General features: G+C 43.5%; 1 protein-coding gene across 1 annotated transcript; it reads right to left on the reverse strand.

The window, feature by feature from the left end:
• Positions 1-220: 220 nt before the first annotated feature.
• On the reverse strand, positions 221-2,671 carry LOC147107001 (achaete-scute homolog 5-like). The gene has a single exon (XM_086008480.1). It carries the CDS (start codon positions 2,663-2,665, stop codon positions 2,027-2,029), a length of 639 nt encoding a protein of 212 aa, XP_085864606.1. The 5' UTR covers positions 2,666-2,671; the 3' UTR covers positions 221-2,026.
• Positions 2,672-18,974: the final 16,303 nt, after the last annotated feature.

An 18,974-nucleotide genomic window follows, 5' to 3' on the forward strand; every position in this document is an offset into this window, starting at 1 on the left:
CATTGGTTAGTTCATTACGACCTCGGGGGTTTATCACAAAGAGATTGCTAAGCATGAATTGTAATCCATCTAATGATTTGAAAAGCTATATAATGATGATACATTCTGAGACAATAACCCGAAGCTACGAAGAAAGTGCTATTGATAAATGGAGTTTACAGAATCGTTTTAATTTTAAAGACATGGATTCAACTAAGTGGAATAACAAAACAGACACCCATTACCATCTCCACAGTTTTGAGCAAAATTCTAGTGCAAATAAGGATTCTTTATTAATAACAAAATCCTTTCAATAATCCTATTGATCTTAGTTTAATGTAGTACCTGGGAGTAGGTGCTCATAAACAACCTACAGCTTTAAAAGTTAAATAACAAATACAACAGGGCATTTCTCGAAAGAAAGGTAAGAGTAACAGAAAAGCGCTTGCGGCTTGTTTATCCCTTGACCTGTTAAAGCAGTCACGGTTCAGAAAGCAGAGAGCGCAGCTTTACACACATGCTACAAGCTTTGTGAAAAACTACACTCAACAATATCGCACATGACGCTGTGGGTCGTGGGTGTGTGTGGACATTTCTGTCAGTTCCAAGGCACTGATTCATTCTGGTTCAATTCCACCCAGCCCCGTTTCATATTATCACTAGCCTGCTGCCGCTCCTGTCGGAAAGAAACTCCCGAGAACGAATTCGCCGAGCCTGTTGTATCAGCGGTCCAATAAAGCCCAGTTGTCCTTACGTGACCTGGTGTCAGAATAAAGCGATGTCTTTTTTTGAATATACTCAGAGTCAGAGGTTTTAAAGGGAAATAAAATCACTCGCGGTCGGACAGAGAGATTGGAATTTTTAAGAGGTCTGCTTTAGTAAGAATAAATTATACTAAAAATATCAACAATAATGTTGAAGGTCTGCGTTAGACCGAACTCGTCTCCTTATAATTAAATGTAATTCATTTCATTGCGCGATTATCTCCAATAACAAACCAGTAATTAATGTGACTCCATTCTGGATTCAGACCACGATCATCAGGAACTTTAACTTGTTAACATGTTAATTCCACAATGTCCGTCTGACTGGCCGCGTTCTTCTAGAATTTGTTGGTTTACAGATTGTATTTATGTTCTTGTTCTTGTTTCTAATTTCTTTATTGGGTCTTAGAGTAAATGAGTAATACAACATGTCAAAGAGTAAATGAGTAATACAACATGTCAAGAGAAGAAGAAATAAGAGCAACAAAAGCTTCCATTCGTTTATTACTCCGGATTCCGTTACATTACAGCAAGATATTCTTAAAAGAGATGTCAATTGTTTATCTTACTGGGATAAATTTAAATGTTTTAAAATGTGTTCTTGGGACGTGAGCCCAATCCTGGTTGCCCTGCGTCTAATGTCCTGTTTACCCTACTTAAGATCCCGACTTAACTTTCAAGTTATATTTAGAAAATGCAACCAGTGAAGAAAGTGCCTTGTGTGTTGCAGGAACACAGCCGCATTCAGACTACTTGTGGGGAAGAAAACCGGAATATTAAGGTCACCAACTTACAATTGCTATTTCCCAAATTGCCCTGTACTGCTGAATGTGAACAAAGGGACAAGCGACCTCTAAAATATAAATAGCAAAATAAAGACATTTGAGTTCAACTTAATTTATTTAAATAATTAGTCCTGGCCATTTCATTGTTTGTTGCTGGACAGAACGTTATAGTCGATCTCCCTCGTGAATCAGTGGTTAGATGGAGAATTTGGATTTAAAGCCAAGAAGCAGATTAGAGTAAAAAATCTAATCAGATTAGAGTGTTGGAAAGTGATTTTGCAATTTCAGTTACCGTAGTAACTGACACGTTCTCTCCTCTATTGCATTTCCTTCCCGTGTTTAATAGTTACAAACTATTGGGCCCTTGGCACCCAGGTCTTCAGTATCCTTCTGGTTCACCATGGAGATGAGATGTGGGAGATGGTGCTTCGCTTCTCCCTGCCCTGCTGATCCCCAATGGTTTCCATAGACACTGGTGTGTATTCACGTTGCCTCGGGTTACTTTGATGGGGAGCTGCCGGTCACCCGGTACACTGAGTATCCCTCGGAGGCTGCAGCCCTCGCGGTTTCCACGGCTACGGTTGCCTGGGAAACGGCGTCCCCAGCCGGCTCTCGCTCCACGTGGTCCCCGGGCATCCGGAGCAGAGACTGCAACTCTTTGATGTACTTGATCGCGGCTCGCAGGGTTTCCACTTTGCTGAGTCTTTTCTCGGAGAACTCCTGCGGGAGATGCTGCCGCAGCCGCGCGTAGCCCTCGTTGACGCACTTCACCCTCTGCCTCTCCCTCTCGTTGCGCTTGCGGATGAAAGCGGGCTCGTAGGAGTAATCGTACACCCCACCGAACGGGCTCTGGAATGGGATCTGAGGGTAGTAGTGCCAGGCGGCGTAAGCATCGTTGCCGAAAGCATCGGAATAGGTGTGGTCGGCGCAGGACAGCATCGGGACCTCATCGGGGTGACGGAGCCGGGGCGGCTCGGCGTTGGGTTGAAACCCAGAAAGATCGGCAGAGACCGGCGGAGTCATCTGCATGCAGGAGGCATCGCCCAAAGTTATCCTCTCCATCAGACTGTCATAACTTTCAGGCTCCATCTGATACACGTAACCCGGGGATGTCATCGCCATGGAACTTTCGATCATATTGGTCCCGCTGTACTAGGAAGAAGTCAGGTACAAATGAATGAATTCATTTTCTTAGGTTTGCAATAGTTGAGATTAGTTTTAGTTTTCAAAACACGGGACACAATTTCAAAATGCCTTAAATTTACCAGAAAGAATCAGCTTAATGAATAAATCCTACACAGCTTCCCCCCACACCTTATCAATTGGTTATCAGTGAATAAATATGACTAACTCCTGAGCAGCTGCACTTGACAGTTTCTATATGTAACGCCTCTTTAATGTAATGCGAATTAGGTTAAAATATATTAAGATATACTTTAAAATTATTTACCAACAAACCCAAAGAACTTGCTGCAGCTTGTCTTTTTATCAAAGATTTAGTTCTATAAGGTGCAACTTAAAAAAAATCCTCTTAATTTTTAGACTCACACAAATGACTGGCAAAACTTCCAGTCCAGTATGGTGTACAGGACATTTATTGAGGTAGAAATCCTTTATGTTTGAAGTTAATGTAAAAATAATTATTTGATCAATCACTGACACACGCGAACTAATGCATTGTTATTTGTTTAGAATCTAGTATTTAAAGAAACACAACCAATGTATTAAAACAATAATCCTTACCCCGAACCTAAGGGAGAAAAAAAACCTGGACACTGTTCGCTAAAGGCAAAATAAAGTTGGACTGATGGAAGAGTCCATGAACAACCAGTTTATGAGCTCTTGCAGAATAGCTGGCGGCTAGTTCGATCTGCAATGTTGTGGTTCGGTTTTTATTGGAACCAGTTTAGATACGTATCATTTTACATTACAGTCAACCAGTTGCAGGACCCAAGTGATTTCGGCGTTTGTTTAACATTTTCTTTAAAACAAATGTTTCACCCTTTTCATCGTGTATACATATTTCATTTTGTGTCAAACCTGCAATCCAATTGTGGAGCCAATTGTAAAATTTCTGAATTAAGTTTCAGTTCATTAATAAAACTCGACCTGTGACGGAATTTCCTAGTGGCGCAATGAAACGTAATATCAGGTGCATCACGATAACCATAATGTCTAAAAAATTAAACGAATTCGTCATTTGCTTTCATTTAGTTTCTGTCTATTTTAAAAGATTATAGTATTTTCCCCTCTCCGTTAACTGTTAACTGGGATTGTATAACTTCAGTTCTGCTGGTGAGTGGGTAGACTAAAGTCTGCCAGAACAATGCATGACCCATTGATGCATCCTCCAGTCAAACTACAAAGATGACGGAGCATACAGCCATTGCATTTCATTCTATCGGTGGACCAGGCGATGATAAAGGATCAATACTTTTACTTATAGGCCAGTTATACAATGTTTCGTGCATCAATGTAAACTGTGTAATTTGGGTGTGGGGTCACCCCAGTGGAATCTAGAAAAAGTAGTGAGAGAACACTCACAAGGCACTGTCACTATTTTGGCTTTGAATTTACAGCGATATAACTGCAGCCAATGCAAAGCAGCATTAACAAAAATATTGTTTTAATTATGTTGATGATATCAACGAGCCAACTGCTAACATTAAAATGTAATTAGCATTTGGATGCTGGTGATCAGAGCTCTGCACATGAGTGCTTGGATGTATTGAACTGTTTTCCTTGGCCAGAGAGTGATTCTGAGCTGGTGGTATAACTTGGGTCAGTCAAGCCCACATGCTCTGTGTACCCCAGTATAAGGATACTCACTCTAAGAAGCAAAAGCACAATCTTTTGATTTTGGTGCAGGGTTTGAAACATGGTTGTGTTGTGCGCTTTCCAGAAGTTTTCAATCAGAAGAGTTGAGTGATGAGCCAAAGCAATTTGTCAAAAGCAAATGATACGTTGGGAGAAGAGTTGTTTTAGTCTACATGGAGCAGGAATGTTGATGCTTTCCACAGTTCTTCGTCTGCCTCTTGAACTATTTACCAGACCGCAACTTTATCAAGAACTCTGCCAGCCATCACTTGTTAATGTGAGCCGTGACTCCTTGACACCCAGCAAAAATTCGCCAGGTCTTTTTTGGTCTCTTAGCAAGCACCTGGGTCAGTTTCGTAAAACAGTGTCCTGGTTGCAGTTGTCTTTTCTGCGCACCCTGTTGTTATGCTATTAATATACAAGAAAATTATGGTTAATGACACTTCTGAAATTAAATTAGTTGAGTTTTTGTGAGGGCTGTAATCTTTCTATGAAGTTAGGAGAGCAAATAAATTGTAATTGTTGAAATATAAGGTTGTAAGAAGTTGGGTGTTAATTAGATGGATCATTTTTTTTCTTGACTGGAAAACATATTGTCATGTAGCAGGTTTACAACCAATAAACTGGAAAAGGTATCATTGTTGTTCATTAACAACATTGGTAATCAATAGTGAATCTGTAGCAGAACCACATTTTAAAAAACTTCAGCTTCTCGGATGACATCATGAGTAAAGATATCAAGTGGTGTAGCATTAAGCCACACAGACCAGTAGGTCCCAGGTTTTTTTTCCAGCCTCATGTGAATTAACATCTCATTTGGGGCAGCAGTTGGAAAGTGCATGTGTGTTAGGTGAGAAAAGGAATGGGGTTGACTTTGATGCCCTCTATAATTGGATAGTCTGCATACTTTCACTGTCTAGGGTCACATGTGAAGAATGATCATTGGGTGAGGTACTGAAGGGCTGCCAGCATCTTACACAGGTGGATTGAAGAGAAACCTCTTCAGCTATGGTTCTGTACTTTAGCATAGGTGTCACTTGTGGATAGGTGAGAAAAGCAGTAGTGAAAGATGAAGATGGCATCCAAAGGATAAAAGTTCATGTAAGTTGTGGTTCATGTAATTAATTTATTTACATTTGTTATCATTTCGTTAAAGTAGGTTTTATGTTCTACTGGAAGTATTATCAGTGTTGGTTCAGCGGTAGCACTCTCGCCTGTGAGTCAGAAGGTTGTGGGTTCAAGTCCTTCTCCATAGACTTAAACACATAATCTAGACTAACACTCCAGTGCAGTACTGAGGGACTGCTGCACTGTCAGAGGTGCTGTCTTTCAGATGAGACACTAAATTGAGGCTACATCTGCCCTCTCAGGTAAAAGATCCCATGCCACTTTTTAAAGAACAGGGAGCTCTTCTGGTGTTCCAGCCAACATTTATCCTTCAATCAACATAATTAAAAACATATTATCTGGTCATTTAACTTATTGCTGTGTGTGGGACCTTGCTGTTATGTTTCCCTACTTCTTAGGCAGTCCTTCTGAACCGAGGATGACTTGCTTCCACATTAAAAATGAGTTCTCAGGTGACTGATGAGGCCAATGCGGGACCTACAATCTCTGTCACAGGTGGGGCAGTCAGTTGAAGAGGCGGTTGGGTGGGGTGCTTGGGTTGATGTGCGCTCCTTGCGCTGCCTGCGCTTGGCTTCCGCTTGCTCCTGGCGAAGAGACTCGAGGTGTTCGGTGCCTTCCCGGATGCTTCTCCTCCACTTTGTGCGGTCTTGGGCAAGGGGTTCCCAGGTGTTGGTGGGGATGTTGCACTTTTTCAAGGAGGCTTTGAGCGTGCCCTTGAAGCGTTTTCACTGCCCACCTGGGGCTCCCTTGCCATGTCAGAGCGCCGAGTAAAGCGCTTGTTTTGGGAGTCTCATATCGGACGATGTGACCTGTCCATCGGAGCTGATCGAGCATGGTCAAAGCTTTGATGCTGGGGATATTGGCCTGAGCGAGAACACTAACGTTGGTGCGCCTATCCTGCCAATGGATTTGCAGGATCTTGCGGAGGCAGCGTTGGTGGTACCTCTCCAGTGATTTGAGGTGCCTGATGTACATGGTCCATGTCTCTGAGGCATACAGCAGGGCGGGTATCACTGCTGCTCTGTACACCATGAGCTTACTGCCGGGTTTGAGGTCCTGGTGTTCAAACATTCTCTTCCTCAGGCAACTGAATGCTGCACTGGCACACTGAAGGCGGTGTTGGACTTCGTCATCGACGTCTGCCCTTGTTGACAGTAGGCTCCCCAGGTATGGAAAGTGGTCCACATTGCCTTGTCGTGGATTTTGATAATTGGGGGGCAGCACTGTGTGGTGGGGGCAGGTTGGTAGAGGACCTTTGTCTTACAGATGTTTAGTGTAAGGCCCATGCTCTCGTACGCTTCGGTGAAGGTGTTGACGATGGTTTGGAGTTTGACCTCCGACTGAGCGCAGACGCAAGCATCGTCGGCATACTGTAATTCGACGACAGAGGATGGGATTACCTTGGGTCTGGACTGGAGGCGACGGAGGTTGAACAGCTTCCCGTTTGTTCTGTAAGTTAACTCCACTCCAGCAGGGAGCTTATTGAGGGTGAAATGGAGCATTGCAGCAAGGAAGTTCGAGAAGAGCGTTGGTGCGATGACACAGCCTTGCTTGACCCCGGTCCGTACGTGAATTGGGTCTGTGGCGGAACCGTTGGTCAGGAGCACAGCTTGCATGTCATCGTGAAGCAGCCGAATTTGAGGAGGACACTCCATAATCCCTCACGGTTGACAGTGTCGAAGGCCTTTGTGAGATCAAAGAAGGCCATGTACAGTGGTTGGTGCTGTTCCCTGCATTTCTCTTGTAATTGACACGCGGTGAAGATCATGTTCATTGTGCCCCTTAGTGGGTGGAATCCGCATTGTGACTCTGGGAGGAACTCTTCGGCCACTGGGAGAAGGCAATTGAGGAGGATTCTTGTGATGACTTTCCCTGTGGCAGACAGCAGGGAAACTCCTCTGTGACGTTGCAGGAAAGTGGTTCTGCCACAACGTAATAAAACTCACTACGCACTTGTTTTGAGCATAAAGCAAGGCTTTAATCAACTTGTTTCAGAACATGGAGGTCTAGTTGTATTTCACTAGCTCCTTGTCTTACAAGCTGGGGCCCACGCCCGAGTATTTATACTCCTTGGACGGCACCACCAGCTGGCCGTCCAGCGTTATTTCATAAGTAGTTTCTTGATGATGAGATTTATAACACTCTGTAATTACTGCAATCGGACTTGTCACCTTTCCTGAAGATGGTCACAATTACAACATCTCTGAGATCCCCTGGCATGCTCTCCTCCTTCCAGATAAGAGAAATGAGTTCATGAATTCGCACCAGTAGTGCTTCTCCACCATGCTTTAGTGCCTCAGCAGGGATTCCATCTGCTCCTGAGGCCTTGTTGTTCTTCAGTTGTCAGATGGCCTTTTCAACCTCATGCTGGGCTAGGGTTGTGCTGAGATGGTGGTGGATAGCATGCTGCGGGATGGAGTTGAGGACACTTGCGTCGAAGACAGAGTCTCGGTTAAGGAGATCTTCGAAGTGCTCCTTCCAGTGGGCACTGACTGCCTCTCTGTCCTTGATGAGTACCTCTCCGTTCTTGGCCCGCAGTGGGGTAGGACCTTGGGTGCTTGGGTCGTAGATGGTCTTGACTGCACTAAAGAATCCACGCATGTCGTGGTTGTCGGCTAGCTGCTGGATCTCCTGCGCTTTCTCCACCCACCATCTGTTTTTTAGGTCGCGCATTTTTTGTTGGACAAAAATTACAACAGTGACTACACTTCAAAAGTATTTCATTGGCCATGAATGCACTTTGGGGTGTCTTGAAGCCACAAAAGGCACTATATAGATGCAAGTTTTTCTTTCTATTTGAATCCATTTAATCAGTTATGCTCTGTCACCCACATTTCCCAAAGTATTAATTAAGGTGAGAAGTGCATTATATCCATTAAAAGAGTGAGATGGTTCCAGAGGTAGAATATGTACAACTGGAGAGGCAATATGTCACTATTGGCACACATATATCACTGTGCTAAGCTTTACTTGATTGATTATACTATGTTTGAGTTGATTGACATTTTAAAACTTCATTTTTAACCTTTTAAATGATTGCAAAGCCATCTGTCCTGGAACCTCTTCACTAACAGTGACATTTATCCAGCATTTAACTCTTAGTTACTAGACCTCTATATTCCTTGACTTGGGGCCAACAGAGCTAATTGTACAACATGGGTCTCCCAGCTCCACATCACTGCCAGTCTCAAATCAGTGTCTTTAGAGTCTATTTTCTAATGGCGCCTGTGAAATCAGATACTGATAAACACAAGTTTGTTCTATGCGAAATGAAGTTTTTTCCAAACCAAGCTAACCTGTATAGGGTGTGGAGCCCGTAAATCATAGAAGAGGGAATAGGAGAGGAAATGTTTCTATACCCGCAGGATGTATCTGTGTGTATGAACTGGAAAGTATTCAAGTGAGTTAGCTCAAGGACAGAGATAATTGCTTTGGTTCAGCCTGTGTTGGGTGATGTGATTTTCATGTTGGTTATGAGTATCTGAATCGTACAGAAAAAAACACCTGCTGTGTATGTAGGAGTCACTGTTGCTACAGTTTTTCCAGTGTATAGGTAAAGGGGAATATGATCAGCTGTGGAGATACTCATACATAGTTATTTGAAAGTTGCAATTATGATTCATGTTTCTGACTACCAAACCTGCCCCAACGGCTTGGGAAGATTCACATAGACAAACCATGTGGAAACCATATTACAGCACTAAGGCCCCAACTGTATGTTAAGGTGGACATAAAAGATTCCACAGCATTATTCAAAGATGAACAGGGAATTCTCTCAGTGTCCTGAACCAATATTCCTGTTTCAACCAATACCACCAAAAATAAACTGACCAATTAGCTAATTTTTGCTGTTTGTGGAACCTTGCTTCATGCAAATTAGCTGCCATATTTGCCTATATAATAGCAAATAGATTTCAAAAATGGGTGTGCAACATTTTAATATGTAGTGAGGATTGCCATAATTTTCCAATCTTCCCTATATGCGAGGGAGGTGCCTGAGGGTTGGAAAGTGGCAAATGTGACACCATTGTTCAAGAAAGAGTGTAAGGACAAATCTAGTAGCTACAGGCCAGTCAGTTTAACATCAGTGGTGGGTAAAGTTTTAGAAACAATAATCAAGGAAAAAATTAATGGGCACTTGGAGATGTTTAAGTTAACTAAGGATAGCCAACACGGACTTGTAAAAGGCAGATCATGTTTGATTAATCTAATTGAATTTTTTGATGAAGTAACAGGGAGGATTGATGAAGGGAATGCAATGGATTTTTTTTATTCACTTATGGGATGTGGGCATCGCTGGCAAGGCCAGCATTTATTGCCCATCCCTAGTTGCCCTTGAGAAGGTGGTGGTGAGTCGCCTTCTTGAACCGCTGCAGTCAGTGTGGTGAAGGTACTCCCACAGTGCTGTTAGGTAAGGAGTTCCAGGATTTTGACCCAGTGACAATGAAGGATCGGCGATATACTTCTGTCAGGATGCTGTGTGACTTGGAGGGGAACTTGGAGGTGGTGGTGTTCCCATGCGCCTGCTGCCCTTGTCCTTCTAGGTGGAAGAGGTCGCGGGTTTGGGAGGTGCTGCCGAAGAAGCCTTGGCGAGTTGCTGCAGTGCATCTTGTAGCTGGTACACACTGCAGCCACGGTACGCCGGTGGTGGAGGGAGTGAATGTTTAAGGTGGTGGATGGGGTGCCAATCAAGCGGGCTGCTTTGTCCTGGATGGTGTCGAGCTTCTTGAGTGTTGTTGGAGCTGCACTCATCCAGGCGACTGGAGAGTATTCCATCACACTCCTTACTTGTGCTTTGCAGATGGTGGAAAGGCTTTCGGGAGTCAGGAGGTGAGACACTCGCTGCAGAATGTCTAGCCTCTGACCTGCTCTTGTTGCCACAGTATTTATGTGGCTGGTCCAGTTAAGTTTCTGGTTAATGGTGGCCCCCAGGATATGGATAGTGGAGGATTTGGCGATGGTAATGCCATTGAATGTCAAGGGGAGATGGTTAGACTCTCGCTTGTTGGAGATAGTCGTTGCCTGGCACTTCTGTGGCGCGAATGTTACCTACCACTTATCAGCCCAAGCCTGAATGTTGTCCAGGTCTTGTTGCATGCGGGCATGGACTGCTTCATTATCTGAGGAGTTGTGAATGACGCTGAACACTGCAGTCATCAGCGAACATCCCCATTTCTGACCTTATGTTGGAGGGAAGGTCATTGATGAAGCAGCTGAAGATGGTTGGGCCTAGGACACTGCCCTGAGGAACTCCTGCAGCGATGTCCTGGGGCTGTGATGATTGACCTCCAACCACCACAACCATCTTCCTTTGTGCTAGGTATGACACCAGCCAGTGGAGCGTTTTCCCCCTGATTCCCATTGACCAGTTTTACTACGGCTCCTTGATGCCAGACTCGGTCAAATGTCAAGGGCAGTCACTCTCATCTCACCTCTGGAATTCAGCTCCTTTGTCCAGGTTTGGACCAAGGCTGTAATGAGGTCGGGAGCCGAGTGGTCTTGGCGGAATCCAAACTAGGCATCAGTGAGCAGGTTATTGGTGAGTAAGTGATGCTTGATAGCCCTGTTGATGACACCTTCCATCACTTTGTTGATGATTGAGAGTAGACTGATGGGGCGGTAATTGGCCGGGTTGGATTTTTCCTGCGTTTTGCGGACAGGACATACCTGGGCAGTTTTCCACATTATCGGATAGATGCCAGTGTTGTAGCTGTACTGGAACAGCTTGGCTAGAGGCGCGGCTAGTTCTGGAGCACAAGTCTTCCGCATGATAGCCGGGATGTTGTCAGGCCCATAGCCTTTGCTGTATCCAGTGTGCTCAGCCGTTTCCTGATATCACGTAGAGTGAATTGAATTGGCTGAAGACTGGCTTCTGTGATGGTGAGGACCTCAGGAGTAGGCCGATATGGATCATCCTCTCGGCACTTCTGGCTGAAGTTAGTTGCAAACGCTTCAGTCTTGTCTTTTGCAGTCATGTGCTGGGCTCCACCATCATTGAGGATGGGGATATTCATGGAGCTTCCTCCCGTTAGCTGTTTAGTGGTCCACCACCATTCATGATTGGATGTGACAGGACCGCAGAGCTTTGATCTGATCCATTGATTGTGGGATCGCTTAGCATGGTGCTTCCACTTTTTAGCATGCATGTAGTCCTGTGTTGTAGCTTCCCCAGGTTGGCCCTCATTTTTAGGTACGCCTGGTGCTGCTCCTGGCATGCTCTTCTACATTCCTTGTTGAACCAGGGTTGATTCCCTGGCTTGATGGTAATGGTAGAGTGAGGGATATGCTGGGCCATGAGGTTACAGATTGTGGTGGAATACAATTCTGCTGCTGCTGATGGCCCACAGCGCCTCATAGATGCCCAGCTTTGAGCTGCTAGATCTGTTCTGAATCTATCCCATTTAGTATGGTGGTAGTGCCACACAACACGATGGAGGGTGTTCTCAGTGTGAAGTCGGGACTTCGTCTCCACAATGACTGTGCGGTGGTCACTGCTACCAATGCTGTCATGGACAGATGCATCTGTGACAGGTAGATTGGTGAGGACAAGATCAAGTAGGTTTTTCCCTCGTGTTGGTTCTCTCACCACCTGTCGCAGACCCAGACTGGCAGCTATGTCCTTCGGGACTCGGCCAGCTCAGTCAGTAGTGGTGCTACCGAGCCACTCTTGGTGATGGAGATTGAAGTACCCCACCCAGAGTACATTCTGTGCCCTTGCTACTCTCAGTGCTTCTTCCAAGTGGTGTTCAAGGAGTACAGCAGGAGGTTTCCTTGCCCATGCTTGACCCGAAGCCATGAGATTTCATGGGGTCCGGAGTCAATGTTGAGGACTCCCAGGGCCACTCCTTCCCGACTGTATACCACTGTGCCACCACCCCTGGTGGGTCTGTCTTGCTGGTGGGACAGGACATACCCAGGGATGGCGATGGAGGAGTTCGGGACATTGGCTGAAAGGTATGATTCTGTGAGTATGACTATGTCAGGCTGTTGCTTGATTAGTCTGTGGGACAGCTCTCCCAATTTTGGCACAAGTCCCCAGATGTTGGTGAGCAGGACTTTGCAGGGTCGACTGGGCTGGGTGTGCCATTGCCGTGGTCGGTGCCAAGGTCGATGCCGGGTGGTCCGTCCAGTTTCATTCTTATTATTTTGTTTCGTAGCGGTTAGTTACAACTGAGTGGTTTGCTAGGCCATTTCAGAGGACAGTTAAGAGTCAACCACATTGCTGTGGGTCTGGAGTCACATATAGGCCAGACCAGGTAAGGACGGCAGATTTCCTTCCCTAAAGGACATTAGTGAACCAGATGGGTTTTTATGACAATCTGATAGTTTCATGGTCACCATTAGTGATACTAGCTTTTTTTTAAATTCCAAATTTATTTAATTAACTGAATTAAAATTCCCCAGCTGCTGTGGTCTCATGATCATTAGTCCAGGCCTCTGGATTACTAGCCCAGTGACATTATCACTATGCTACCATTCCCTTATATATGGATGTTCTCTACATGGATTTTCAGAAGGTGTTTGACAAAGTACCACATAGAAGGCTGGTTAAGAAAATTGAGGCTCATGGAATAGGTGGGTCAGTGGCAGCTTGGATAAGGAATTGGCTTAAGGACAGAAAATGACGAGTTGTGGTAAATGGCTGGTTTTCAGACTGGAGGATGGTAGACAGTGGTGTTCCCCAAGGGTCACTGCTGGGGCCACTGCTTTTTTTGATATATATAAATGACCTGGATATTGGAATACAGAGTAGAATTTCTAAATTTGCCGAGGACACCAAACTTGGGGGTGTGGCGAACAGTGAGGATGATACCAATCGACTGCAACAGGACATAGAAAGGCTAGCAGAATGGGCAGACAAGTGGCAGATGGAATTTAATACAGAGAAGTGTGAGGTGATGCATTTTGCCAGAAGGAACAGGGAGAGGCAATATACAGTTAATGGCACAGTTTTAAAGAGTGTGCAGGGACAGAGGGACCTGGGAGTTAATGTGCAAAGGTCCCTGAAGGTGGCGGGACATATTGAGAGACTGGTTAGCAAAGCATATGGGATGTTGGGCTTCATAAATAGAGATATTGAGTACAAAAGTAGAGAAGTTATGCTGAACCTTTATAAAGCGCTGCTTAGGCCACAACTGGAGTATTGCGTCCAGTTCTGGTCACCACACTTTAGGAAGGATTTGAAGGCCATTGAGAGGGTGCAGAGGAGATTTACCAGAATGGTTCTGGAGATGGGGGATCTTAGCTATAAGGACAGGTTGGAGAAGCTGGATTTGTTTTCATTAGAGCAAAGGAGGTTGAGGGGTGATTTGATAGAGGTGTACAAGATTATGGCGGGTTTGGATAGGCTAGACGGAGAAAGGCTGTTCCCACTAGTTGATGGTACAAAGACTAGGGGACACAGATTTAAGGTTTTGGGCAAGAGATACAGCAGGGATGTGAGGAAAAGCTTTTTTATGCAGCGAGTGGTGAGGACCTGGAACTCGCTGCTGATGGAAGTGGTGGAAGCAGAGACACTCAGTGTTGTCAAGGGGAGACTGGATAGGCACTTGAGGGAAATAAACATGCTGGGCTATGGGGATAGAGCAGGGGAATGGGATTGACTGGGTTGCTCTACAGAGAGCTGGCGCGGACTCAATGGGCTGAATGGCCTCCTTCTTTGCCGTTATGACTCTATGTAATGAAATGCCATATATATGCAATTTCTTTCTTTATATTGTGGGTTATGCAAAAAAAATAACCAGCAGGGCCTCCTTTTTCCTTGCAGCAGTGCTGGTGAAGGCATGTCTGCTGGCAATGGTAGCGCTATCAGTTATATACAGCCTCAGTATCAGATCAGCTTGTTCATGCCACCAATCCACTAAGCACACTGAGAAAGTAGAACAAGACATCTTATGGTCCCAGTTTTGGCTACTGACTTTTAAAAAATGTTTAGGATCAGTAGAACAGGAGTCATAACATTGATTAGCGAACTACAATTAAACAAGATACCTTGATAAAATTAGTGAAGTTTTCCTTTTACTACAACATATTTTTTATTAATTATATAAACGCATATTATTAACCAGTATTTTTTTTGTAATTTAGTTCAGTTGCTCTATTTTTTTCAATTTTTCTTCTTTTTTCTGTCAACCTCTCCTGAAGGTACAGACATATGCTGGGGTACAGTTTCATGGGCAGCATTTCAGTACCTCAGCCAAGTGGTCATTCTTCATTGTAAGTTTGAACAGTGAGTGATGGGAGGTTGGTTTATGGATGTATAATGCTGTAATGGATGTATGGATTACAGATATTTCATGACTCCAGTTTCATTATCAAACTAGGACAGATATAGTTATGAGAATTTTGAATAGGCCCATGATGCCTACCCCCTTCCAACCAGATCTACGACCATGTCCAGACTTTATGCTGTGTTTTCTTCCATATATTTCTTGTAGTTTCTTTGAGCCTATTACATTTTCATTCATGTGCACCTTAACACAATTGTATCAGAAAAAGTGTAGAACCAATGATAAATGTTGGGATATTTTGTTAAAAAGTAACAAAATACAATCTGTTAAAGGAGATAAAATGGTATGCAAAGTATTATAATACACCTGAAAGTGTGGTGCAGAATGGTAGGAGTCTTTTTTCCATTTTTCTTGTGGGGGGGCCGGGGGGGCGGGTGAGGTGGGGGGAGAGGGTGGTGAAGGCAGAATACCTAAAACTAAACCATATGGAATTTACTTTAATCAACATTGAGTAGGTAACTGGATGAGTCCCAATAAAAGGATTAACTGTACTTGTACTATCATTTGAAAATACACAGGGTAATCATGTCGAACCTAGGTATACATTTGTGGAAGTGTGAAGATGCATACGATTAAAATGGACAACGGTAAAACCCTCAAGCTATATTATGTGGTTGGTTGACTTCTTCATTGTTGAGATGATGAATTATGAAGGCTGATGCTGAACTTGTTTGAACTGGTCTAGAGATATTACTCAAAATTTTCTTGTCAGAGAGAGGAATACTTGGTAGATCCACATCAGCAGTTCAAAGAATCTTGCAGTGTCATTAAATAGATTCATTATAAAAGTTAATTCATCAAATTATTATTGGAAGATAGCCTTTCCAATTATTTGCAACAATAGTTCAACCAGGGCAGTATTGAGAGCTAGAGTGCTGATGCAGATGGAAATAGGGTAATGGAAGTGTATGATCATCAAATATATTGTTAAACTTAGTATGATAGAAGCTGCTTTGTGTGACTACAAGGTAGAGGAATGACCTGATTGAGGGCTTTAAAATTATGAAGGATTATGATAGGGTGAATAGTGATAGATTGTTTCCACTGGTCAGTGAGATGGTAACAAGAGGACACAAATTTAGGATACTGAAAAAAATGAGAGGAGGTAAGAAAAACATTCTTTCCATAGCGTGTTAGAATGTAGAATGGTCAATGATAAACCATTGTTGAAGCAGTATCCATGACCATTTTTAAAAGGGAATTGGATAGTTGCTTGAAAAAGAAGAATATTGAAGAGTACGGAGAGCCAGTAGGACAGTGGAATACAATTAATAGTTTGGCTGGTGTAATGCAATTCCTACACAAAACCACACAATGGTGTAGTTCCAGAAGTTAATCAGACTAGGTAGCTTTTGCTATACATTACTCACTTCTCTAAATGATAGAAACAGACAAGGACATAAGAAATAGGAGCAGGAGTAGGCCATTTGGCCATTTGAGCCTACTCCGCCATTCAATAAGATCATGGCTGATCTTCTACCTCATCTCCACTTTCCTGAACTATCCCCATATCCCTCGATTCCCTTAATAGTCAAAAATCTATTGATCCCTGTCTTGAATATACTCAATGACTGAGCCTCCACAGCCCTCTGGGGTAGAGAATTCCAAAGATTCACCACCCTCTGAGTGAAGAAATTTCTCCTCATCTCAGTCCTAAATGGCTGACCCCTTATTCTGAGACTGTGACCCCTGGTTCTAGACTCCCCGGCCAGGGGAAACATCCTCCCTGCATCTACCCTGTAAGAATGTTGTATGTTTCGATGAGATCACCTCTCATTCTTCTAAACGCTAGAGAATATAGGCCTAGTCTACTCAATCTGTCCTCATAGGGCAATCCCCCCATCCCAGGAACCAGTCTGGTGAACCTTCGTTGCACTCCCTCTATGGCAAGCATGTCCTTCCTTAGGTAAGGAGACCAAAACTGTACACAATACTCCAGGTGTGGTTTCACCAGGGCCCTATATAATTGCAGTAAGATGTCTTTACTTTGATACTCAAATCACAGAATCACAGAAATCACAGAATCACAGAAACCCCACAGTGCAGATAGAGGCCATTTCGGCCCATCGAGCCTGCACCGACACATATCCCACCCGATCCCCGTAACCCCTACACCAACACATATCCCACCCTATCCCCGTAACCCCACGTATTTAATCCCCCTAACACTAAGGGTCAATTTATCATAGCCAATCAACCTAACCCGCACATCTTTGGACTGTGGGAGGAAACCGGAGCACCTGGAGGAAACCCACGCAAACACGGGGAGAATGTGCAAACTCCACACAGTCACCCGAGGCCGGATTCGAACCCGGGTCCCTGGCGCTGTGAGGCAACAGTGCTAACCACTATGCCACCGTGCTGCCCATGGGATTGGGGGTAACATACTAGGTCTTGTGATAAAGGCCAACATACCATTTGCTTTCCTAATTGCTTGCTGTACCTGCACGTTAACTTTCAGTGATTCGTGTACAAGGATACCCAGGTCCCTCTGAACACCAACATTTCCCAATCTCTCACCATTTAAAAAATACTCTGCTTTTCTATTTTTCCTACCAAAGTGGATAACTTCACATTTCTCCACATTATATTCCATTTGCCATGTTCTTGCTCACTCACTTAGCCTCTCAATATCCCCTTGAAGCCTGCTTGCATCCTCCTCACAACTTACATTCCTACCCAGCTTTGTATCATCAGCAAACTTGGATAAATTACATTTGGTCCCCTCATTTAAATCATTGATGTAGATTTTGAGTAGCTGAGGCCCAAGCACTGATCCTTGCCGTACCCCACTAGTTACAGCCTGCCAACCCAAAAATGACCCGTTTGTTCCTACTCTCTGTTTTCTGTCCGTTAACCAATCCTCAATCCATGCTAGTATATTACCCCCAATCCCATGAGCCCTAATTTTGTTTAACAACCTCTTGTGTGGCACCTTATCCAATGCCTTCTGAAAATCCAAATACACCAAATCCACCAGTTCCCCCTTATCTAGTCTGCGAGTTACAACCTCAAAAAACTCTTAACAGATTTGTCAAACACGATTTCCCTTTCATAAATCCGTGTTAACTCTGCCCAATCCTATTATTATTTTCTAAGTGCCCTGTTACCATGTCCTTAATAATATTCTAGCATTTTCCCTACTACTGATGTCAGGCTAACTGGTCTGTAGTTCTCAGTTTTCTCTCTCCCTCCTTTCTTAAATAGTGGGGTTACATTTGCTACATTCCAATCCGCAGGAACCGTTCTAGAATTTATGGAATTTTGGAAAATGACAACCAATGCATCCACTATCTCTATAGCCACCTCTTTCAAAACTCTAGGATGTAGGTCATCAGGTCCAGGGGATTTATCGGCTTTCAGTCCTATTAATTTCTCCAGTACTAATTTATTACTAATACTAATATCGTTCAGTTCCTCATTCTCACTAGACCCTTGGTTCTCCACTATTTCTGGGAAGTTTTTTGCGTCTTCTTCCATGAAGACAGACACAAAGTATTTGTTTTATTTCTCTGGTATTTCCTTATTCCCATTATAATTTCTCCTGTCTCAGCCTGTAAGGGACCCACATTTACTTTTGCTAATCTTTTCCTTTTTACATACCTATAGAAGCTTTTACAGTCTGTTTTTATGTCTCTCGCTAGTTTACTCTCATTATATTTTTCCTTTCTTTATCAATTTCTTGGTCCTCCTTTGCTGAATTCTAAAATCCTCCCAATCTTCAGGCTTACTACACTTTTTGGCAGCATTATAAGCCTCTTCCTTTGATCTAATACTATCTTTAACTTCTCTTGTTAGCCATGGTTGGATCACTTTTCCTGTAGGTTTTGTGCCTTAAAGGAATGTATATTTGTTGTAAATTATGCATTAATTCTTTAAATGCTAGCCAATGCTCGTCCACTATCATACCTTTTAATGTAGTTTCCCAATCTACCTTAGCCAACTTGCCCCTCATACCTACGTAGTTTGCTTTAGTTAGATTTAAGACCCTAGTTTCGGATTTAACTAAATCACTTTCAAACTCAATATAAAATTCTTATATTATGGTCACTCTTCCCTAAAGGCCCCTTTACTACAAGGTTATTAATTAACCCTTTCTCATTGCACAATACTAGATCTAAAATAGCCTGTTCCCTAGTTGGTTCCTCAACATACTGATCTAGAAAACTATCTTGCATACATTCCATGAATTCATCCTCAACACTATTACT

The sequence above is a fragment of the Somniosus microcephalus genome, chromosome 15, assembly GCF_052327205.1.
Source record: "Somniosus microcephalus isolate GS21.2 chromosome 15, FLI_Smic_1.0, whole genome shotgun sequence".
Taxonomy (NCBI): Eukaryota; Metazoa; Chordata; class Chondrichthyes; order Squaliformes; family Somniosidae; genus Somniosus; species Somniosus microcephalus.

What these genes read in the sequence shown, in the direction of transcription:
- LOC147107001 (XM_086008480.1), bottom strand. Translation starts at nt 2,665, where the DNA reads ATGATCGAAAGTTCCATGGCGATGACATCCCCGGGTTACGTGTATCAG.